General features: G+C 27.7%; 1 protein-coding gene across 5 annotated transcripts in view; it reads left to right on the forward strand.

Annotated features, from left to right (window-relative positions):
- LOC145239747 (solute carrier organic anion transporter family member 2A1-like) overlaps positions 1-9,557 on the forward strand; it is a 136,648-nt gene that overhangs the window by 78,403 nt on the left and 48,688 nt on the right. For all 5 annotated transcript variants that reach the window (XM_080103149.1, XM_080103148.1, XM_080103150.1 and 2 more), the window contains one exon: positions 8,963-9,154. In XM_080103149.1, the coding sequence (XP_079959275.1) occupies positions 8,963-9,154 (192 nt within the window). The remainder of the gene's footprint in view (positions 1-8,962; positions 9,155-9,557) is intronic.

A 9,557-nucleotide genomic window follows, 5' to 3' on the forward strand; every position in this document is an offset into this window, starting at 1 on the left:
TCACTTAACGAAGAACAAGAAAAAAAGAAACAATATTATGAAACCAGTTTGGAATCGCTTTTCCATCGACTCATAACGTCTCTTCTGAGATCTTTAAAGTGTGTGATTGTTCATAAATGTAATTCTATCGTGTAAATGTTAATGTCGGGGACAATTAATCAGAATCGGAATCGGGAATCGAAAAGAGAAGGAACTTTTGGGAGTATTGAAACTAATATGAAAATCGGAATAATTCGAGGCTAATTTCCAATTCCAAAAAACGATTCTTTAGGGTTTGTTTGTTTTTTAACTTAATTTTCCATTACTGGTACTAATGATAGAATGATAATTTTTTTTTTTAATTATCAGTAAAACTAAATTATATAGGTCATAATAACATCAAAATAGGATGAAAAGTTATTTTACTGTAAAAAAAAAAATTAAACTTTGCATGAATTCTCTTAGTGACCTTTAACTATATGCAATTGATTGACAAGATTCTGAAAAATGTTTAAAATGAAATAAAACAGTTTTGTCAAAAAATTACTGATAAATATTATTGATTAAAAATAAAATGAGAAAATCTTTTGATATGGTGAGCTTTTGTACGATTGGTTTTTGTTTAATTGGATTTCATTCAGATAGCTTTTGTCCAGTGGGATTTTGTCCGGTTAGCTTTTGTCTAATGGGATTTTCTCCGGTAGAACTTTGTCCGGTTCCTTGGCCTTGACAAGTTACAAGAGTTCGTAAAAGTGTGAAAAAACTTGGAATTTTGAATATGAAAAGCGTGGTGTGTAGTTAAATTAGTTATCAAGTGAATTTAAAGATTTTCATGATTCTTATCAAGAATAAACATTGACGCCAGCTCTTCTTTGATTTTTAATCTCTATGTCAGTGTGATTGTAAAGAAAAATTTATATGGATTTAAAAGGTGGATTGGGGTGGAGATAGAAAGCAATAAAATCAAAGACAATAAAATGAATCTTGATTGTTAACATTATTGAAACCATTTGGTGGCTCAGATGTTATGATACGTAGTCATTCTACTGACTAGTCACAAGTGCACTCCTTTGAGACTAACATGAAAGACATCTGACCTGCGGATGTCTAGCTGAAGATTGGACTCTCAGGAAAAGTGTTTTCAGCCATGAAAATCAGTGCTTGCAAAGGAGTTTCTTATAATTGATACAGGAAAAGATATTAGTATTGGTAGCATTACACGTGACCAAGCCTAATTCTATTATAAACTGGGGATCATTTTCCAATTATTTTTATTTATTTATTTTTTTTATTACATTTTCACCCCAAACAAGGCACATTGCCACTTTGGTGTAAGGGGCTACTATCAGGGGCAACAACTACTGGGGTACTATGTAGGGATTTGGCCAGCAAGATGTCGTTGCACTTGAACTTCTGCACGTCAGTACAGTTGGGGAAGCAGGGATCTGGAATTGAATACCAAAGTCTAGCGGTTCTGGGGAAGAAACTACTGGAGTAGAAAGATCTTTTACATCTAGGGATCTCTACAGTGTGGGGGTGGGATTTTGCAGCCTGTCGGGTTTGTCGAGGGTGTTCACATCGTGGGGGCACAAGTGCTTGCAGTTCGTCAGAGCATTCACCATTAAAATACTTGTAGAACAGGCAGAGAGATGCAACGTTTCGTTGATGGGACAGAGGCTGAAGCTTAGATGCCAGTTCAGGGCCTATCAGATTTGCGACTCTCTTTTGAACCTTGTCAAGGAGTAAGAGACTAGTAGCCGATGCACCAGCCCAAATATGACAGCAATACTCCATACATGGGCGAATGGTTGCCTTATAGAGGTACAGGATACTTTCGGGTGTTAGTAGTTTTCTAGCACGGTAGAGAGAGCCCACCTTCCTTGCAGCGGCCCTGGCAATGCCCTCGATGTAATTGTTCCAACTCATGTTTCCTCTGAACGTTATTAATTATAAGCGTATTATTACTAGTAGTATTAGTAGTAGTAGTAGTAGTAATTATTATTATTATTATTATTATTATTATTGTCATTATATAAGGTTGTGGCCAATGAAGTGGAGGTATGTGAGACCAAGGCTGATTATGTGAACAGAGAGAGTACTGCAAAAGACACGATCGCATGGGACTCCGGATATATTGGGAGGTGTGTAAGAAGGTTGGGGTGAAGTGTGCTTGAAAATGGTTTGAGGAGGTACCTGATGAAGTGAGAACAAGTGAGGATGGCAATGTAGAGGTATGGTGGGACAAAAGTGTCATAACGACCAAGCAATTGAAACATAATCGTCTGGATTTGGTCGTCATTGACAAGGTCTAAAAAAACTGGCAGATTGTAGACTTTTTAGTACCCTGAGACAGGAATGTGAGAGAGAAGGAGAATGAGAAGTGGAGCAATTATGCTCCATTGGCCTTGGAGATAAGGTGTATACACGGGGTTAAAACACAAATAATCCCGGTCGTAGTTGGTACACTAGGAGTAGTATCAAGTCGTCTGGAAGGATAATTGAAAAAACTACAAATCCCCAATGTTTTAGGCGGCCTTCAAACCTCTGCAATTATAGGTACCACCAACATCCTTAGGAAAACTCTTGATCTTTGAAGCTCCTGGTTTGAAGCCGATATTAAGGGAAATCCTCTGGAAATGAATCCCATCCCTTTCCAGAGAGACGTTCATAAGCGAAATAAGAATTATTATCATCATTATTATTATTATTATTATTATCATTATTATTATTATTATTATTATTATTATTATTATTATTAGTATTATTATTATTATTATTATTATTATCATTATTATTATTATTATTATTATCATTATTATTATTATTATTATTATTATTATCATTATTATTATTATTTTTATTATTATTATTATTATTATTATTTTTATTATTATTATTATTATTATCATTATTATTATTATTATTATTATCATTATTATTATTATTATTATTATTATTATTATTATTGTTATTATTATTGTTATTGTTATTATTATTATTATTATTATCATTATTATTATTATTATTATTATTATTATTATTTTTATTATTATTATTATTATTATTATTATTATTATCATTATTATTATTATTATTATTATTATTATTATTATTTTTATTATTATTATTATTATTTTTATTATTATTATTATTATTATTATTGTTATTATTATTGTTATTGTTATATGTATTATTATTATTATTTTTATTATTATTATTATTTTTATTATTATTATTATTATTATTATTATTATTTTTATTATTATTATTATTTTTATTATTATTATTATTATTATTATTATTGTTATTATTATTGTTATTGTTATATGTATTATTATTATTATTTTTATTATTATTATTATTTTTATTATTATTATTTTTATTATTATTATTTTTATTATTATTATTATTATTATTATTATTATTATTATTATTATCATTATTATTATTATTATTATTATTATTATTATTATTATGTACATGATTATTACTCACTTACTCAATCCATCACCAGCGATCACTCATTGGCAATAACTTATGTTATTCCCTGGAGTCTAGATGACAACAAGTCTCCTCAGATTTCTAGTGATCTCCATTTCTCTTGATAACCAACAGTTGGTTTCACCTTATCTTAACAACCACTTACCATTGATTTCTTGTAAGGATCAGCCATTAGTATTCCTTGAGGTTTGTATATAAAAAAAAAGCTTCCCCAAGGCCCCAGTTCTCTTTACACACTTCCAGTGGGGGTCTGACTAGTGTTCTCTCTCCTCGGTTCTCCCGGACCCTTCATAACTCTTTCATGTGGTGCCATCCGATGTAGACACTGGGTGGAGGATAGTGTTGATCTTTGAAGCTCCTGGTTTGAAGCCGAGATTGAGGGAAATCCTCTAGAAATAAAACCCATCCCTTTCCAGAGAAACGTTGATAAACGAAATAAGAATTATTATTATTATTATTATTATTATTGTTATTGTTGTTATTATTATTTTTATTATTATTATTATTGTTATTGTTATATGTATTATTATTATTATTATTATTATTTATCATTATTATTATTGTGATTATTATTATGATTGTTATTATTATTAGTGTTATTATTATTTACTATTATTATTATTATTATTATTATTAATATTATTATTATTATTATTATTATTATTGTTATTGTTATTACTATTATTATTATTATTATTATTATTATTATTATTATTTATCATTATTATTGTGATTATTATTATGATTGTTATTATCATTAGTGTTATTATTATTTACTATTATTATTATTAATATTATTATCACTATTATTATTATTATTATTATTTTTATTATTTTATATTATTTATTATTATTGTTATCATAATTATTATTATTGTTTTTATTATTATTATTATTATTATTATTATTATTATTTATTATTATTGTTATTATTATTTATTATTCTTATTCTGATTATTATTATTGTTATTATTATTATTTATTGTTATTATTATTATTATTGTTATTATTATTATTGTTATTATTATTTATTATTATTATTGTTGTTGTTATTATTATTAATTATTATTATTATTGTTATTATTATTATTGTTTTTATTATTACTGTTGTTATTATTATTGTTATTATTATTATTTATTATTATTGTTATTATTGTTGTTGTTATTGTTGTTATTGTTGTTATTGTTCATTATTATTGTTATTATAATTATTATTATTATTATTATTGTTATTATTATTTATTATTATTGTTATTATTGTTATTATTATTTATTATTATTGTTATTATTATTATTTATTATTAATGCTATTATTATTATTTATTATTATTATTTATTATTATTATTAGTTATTATCATTGTTATTATTATTATTCATGTTTTTATTGTTATTTTATTTATTATTATTATTGTTATTATTATTGTTATCATTATTTATTATTGTTTTATTATTATTATTGTTGTTATTATTATTTATTATTATTATTATTATTATTATTATTGTTATTATTATTTATTGTTATTATTCTTATTCTTATTGTTATTATTATTATTATTATTTATTATTATTGTTGTTATTATTATTATTATTATTATTGTTATTATTATTATTATTATTATTTTTATTATTATTGTTATTATTGTTGTTGTTATTGTTGTTATTGTTTATTATTATTGTTATTATAATTGTTATTATTATTATTATTGTTATTATTATTTATTATTATTGTTATTATTGTTATTTATTATTATTATTATTATTATCGTTATTATTATTTATTATTATTATTATTGTTATTATTATTATTATTGTTATTATTATTTATTATTATTATTATTATTGTTATTATTATTTATTGTTATTATTCTTATTCTTATTGTTATTATTATTATTATTATTTATTATTATTGTTATTATTATTATTATTATTATTATTTATTATTATTGTTATTATTATTATTATTATTATTATTATTATTGTTATTATTATTGTTATTATTATTATTTATTATTATTGTTATTATTGTTGTTGTTATTGTTGTTATTGTTTATTATTATTGTTATTATAATTATTATTATTATTATTATTATTGTTATTATTATTTATTATTATTGTTATTATTGTTATTATTATTTATTATTATTGTTATTATTATTATTTATTATTAATGCTATTATTATTATTTATTATTATTATTTATTATTATTATTAGTTATTATCATTGTTATTATTATTATTCATGTTTTTATTGTTATTTTATTTATTATTATTATTGTTATTATTATTGTTATCATTATTTATTATTGTTTTATTATTATTATTGTTGTTATTATTATTATTTATTATTATTATTATTATTATTGTTATTATTATTTATTGTTATTATTCTTATTCTTATTGTTATTATTATTATTATTATTATTTATTATTATTGTTGTTATTATTATTATTATTATTATTATTATTATTATTATTATTGTTATTATTTATTATTATTGTTGTTGTTGTGACTACTGTTATTATTATTAATATTGTTGTTGTTGTTGGGATGGCACCCCTACAGATTCTGACAATGAATTATTCCTTGACGTCACTTCCGCTAACCAGTTTCTGCTATCAAGTTGTTTGAACTAAAGACTCAGTGGTAGTGGGTTGTAACCTTACTTTGTCTTTTCAGTTGTTTGAGTTCCACTCAATCAATGTACGTTTCTCTATTTTTTGTACACACATATATATATTTCATCACTGTTTCTAAGCTTTCACGTTTTTCTTTCAAGATTTAAACCACAACAATTATTCATTGGGACCCTATGTCAGTAAGTTTTGTTAACTAGTATGTATTTCGGGAGTATTACATTAAGTACATGTCATGACAACATGGCGGCAAACAGAAATAGACTCAGTGCAACTAGCTTACGTGAGGCAAGAAAGGTCTGTAGAGGATAAATATGCGTGTCCTCAGCTCCAATATTAAAATAAGACAGCAAAGGACTGAATTACGTATATACAAACAGAAAATTTATTATGATCAATAGGAAAACAATAAGTGTGTGTGTGTGTGTGTGTGTGTGTGTGTGTGTGTGTGTGTGTGTGTGTGTGTGTGTGTGTGTGTGTGTGTGTGTAGGAATATTTTTGAAATGTTCATTAGTCGTCGTTCTGAGATAATCAATTGGATGTTACAGTCCATTAATTAGCATGGTAAAATAAAATTAATCTTGCCTCAGATAAAATAGTTTTTGCATACAAGTTGTTGCATTAGGATTCATATTTGGACATGTGCAAAGAACGACTGAGAAAAAAAAAACCGCATTGTCTCGGTCGTGTGTCCGGGTCGCAAAGAGAAAGAAGAAAGAAAGAAATAAACGGAAGTGAAAGGTCAATGGGAAGTTACTTTGATGCCTGTCGTGGCAGATGTCAAATCAACAAGGCAATATGTTTGTGCGCTACAAGCACGTGGCTTGTTGTGTGTCTGTGTGTTCGCACCACATGCAAACCTGATGTAGCGGCCGTAATAGTTGCTATACGTCAAAGTTTAGCTCCCGAGACAAAACAAGCTAGAAGAGCAGGTGCCGAATTATTAGATGGAAACTACATCATATGCTCAGGACGTGACAAAGTTTCAAGGCGGTTGGAGGCGACAAAACAACCAGACAAGATGAATAAGTGAATATTTCTTTGAGGCGTGTCTGTTCGTCAACTATTTTTAAGGAAGAGAATTAAGTAAGAAAGAAAAAAAGTTAGCCTATTTTGGTCTTCCCCCTCCTCGCCCCATGCACGAACTTCTCTCCCCAATAAAACCTTCTAAACTGCAACAAGTCTCCATTGTTGCGTGCATGAGTTTTGTTCGCATAAGCTAAACATGATTATACACTAGACGACGCAACAATATTAAAAAAAAAATGACTTTTATTAATCAATTTGTGTTTCTTGATCAAATTATAACACACATGTACTTACCTTCATTGATTGTGTTGTCCGTGAAATTGTTACAGTAGTAGTAGTAGTAGTAGTAGTAGTAGTAGTAGTAGTAGTTATTTACATTGGTTGGTCACAAATGGCTTCTTAGTGGCCACATGCTGACCCATGTATCGCCATCTTATATTTTATCTAATTGGTAGGAATTTGATGATTATGAACGACATATTTTGCAATACTAATTTATTACATTAATTCACCAAACAATAATAAGCCGATCGGCATCTTTAAATGTTACTATAATCTTTCCCTGTTCATTTTTCTTTTCTGGGTAGCTATGCTAACCAATCACAAACCGTCTAACATTTTCTGTTCTCCTACGATTGATTAGCCAATAAGAGCCTTTGTTTCACCCAAAGGGGGAAGCATAAATCCAAAGCTATAACAAGATTACAGTCATGAACTCTCAATACATCATATTAGATTATAACACAATACGTTTATCTCTCTTTTGTTTTTAGTTCACTTTTCAGTCAAGTCACTTTTCAAACACACTTCTTATTATTCACATATTGAGGAAGGTTGGTTCTAATTTTCTACTTAAAAAAAACTTACCTATTATTATGGTAATTTACTAATGCACACATTAACTCTCCCAGCTATAAAATAGCGGCAGCACTGCTCTTAGGGGAAGTCATTATTCCAGAACAATCATATCACGATCACTTTACATCGCTGAAGAAAATTAGGCTAACACCTATAGGAAAAGTCTGCAACAATTCCTTCGGATGTATAGCTTACACCCATCAAGGACAACACACAATCATCATTATCGCTTGCACATATAATCTTACCTGTATTCGACAAGCTACTCTCCAAACAAGCACAACGTGAATGAATGAATATTATACTCAAAAATGCTACTAACATCGAAAGAAGATTTGCTGGATGGTTCCTGATGAGAAAACTTTAGTACAATTGAGAAAATAAATGTAGGCTATATTTAGTTTAATTTAGTTCATGCAAAGTCGCAGCCTTGGGGAATTCAGTGGACAGAGAGTGAGAGGAGAGAGGTCTGTCTTCTTTGGTGATCTGAGCTACTATGCTGGCTAGTTCCTGACAGGGGTAATTAGTTCCTTAAGGGACATATAGGATTAATACGCCCTAATAGCTGACTGGTCTGTGCATGGCCGCATCAGTCAGCAAAAGGGCATTAATCCACAAGAGAAAATATTACGTTATGGTGATTGCTACAGGTATTTCAACTTCTGTGGAATTAGCACTGAAGAACGAAGTATTGTCATTTATCCATGCAGGCATGAACTCCCCCGCCTATAAATAGTAGTAGGTGCTGCTCTTAGGGAGAAGTAATTATTCTAAGAGACAACCCTGACAGTGGGACCAAACAGTCTCACTGGAAACCCTTTCATATGTTTTTTCTACTACCGTTCTTTGTTAGCATATTTGTTTACTAGTCTTTTATTTTTAGCCAAGAAACTATTTCACTTGTCTCTTACTTACGTTTTTTTTTTTTAAATCTTTCCGTTATTTTTCATCTCACATAGATAATGGTTTACGGCCGAATGACCCCCGTTGGATTGGTGCCTGGTGGATGGGTTATCTTCTCTTTGGCCTGCTGTCTATAGTAATCAGTATCCCGCTGTTCTTCTTTCCAAAAACGTCTAACTCGAGTTCTTACCAAAATGAAGATGAGGAAGCTTCCGACCAGAAGTCTCATATAGTGGATCAAATCAAAGGTCGGTACCTCATACACAAACAGATTTGTATCTTGTGCAGTTAAATCATCTGATATATAAAAGGCTATATTATAGTATAAGTACCTGTCTGTCTCCATATTTTCAAACTCTATCTCCTCCGAAACAAAAAGTCCCAGTTCTATTTAATGTATTTATTAATGTGTTTAATTATTTCATTATATTTACTATTTTATTTGATAATTTATTTATGTTTATTTATTAAGTTATTGGTTTAATCTGTTTCATTTTTTCTTTCTGTGCTATAGTAGGGAGTCCTAGCTCAACACATATGCTAGACACAACCGTTAAACTTTAAAATATCAACAAAAAAAAACGCTAGCCTTTAACCGAAATAGAAGCTATTACATTATTAAACGTCCAATGTTTATTGATTTGAACAGTT

Source organism: Euprymna scolopes, chromosome 19 (assembly GCF_053919585.1).
Source record: "Euprymna scolopes isolate OS-2025 chromosome 19, ASM5391958v1, whole genome shotgun sequence".
In the NCBI taxonomy this organism is placed as follows: domain Eukaryota; kingdom Metazoa; phylum Mollusca; class Cephalopoda; order Sepiida; family Sepiolidae; genus Euprymna; species Euprymna scolopes.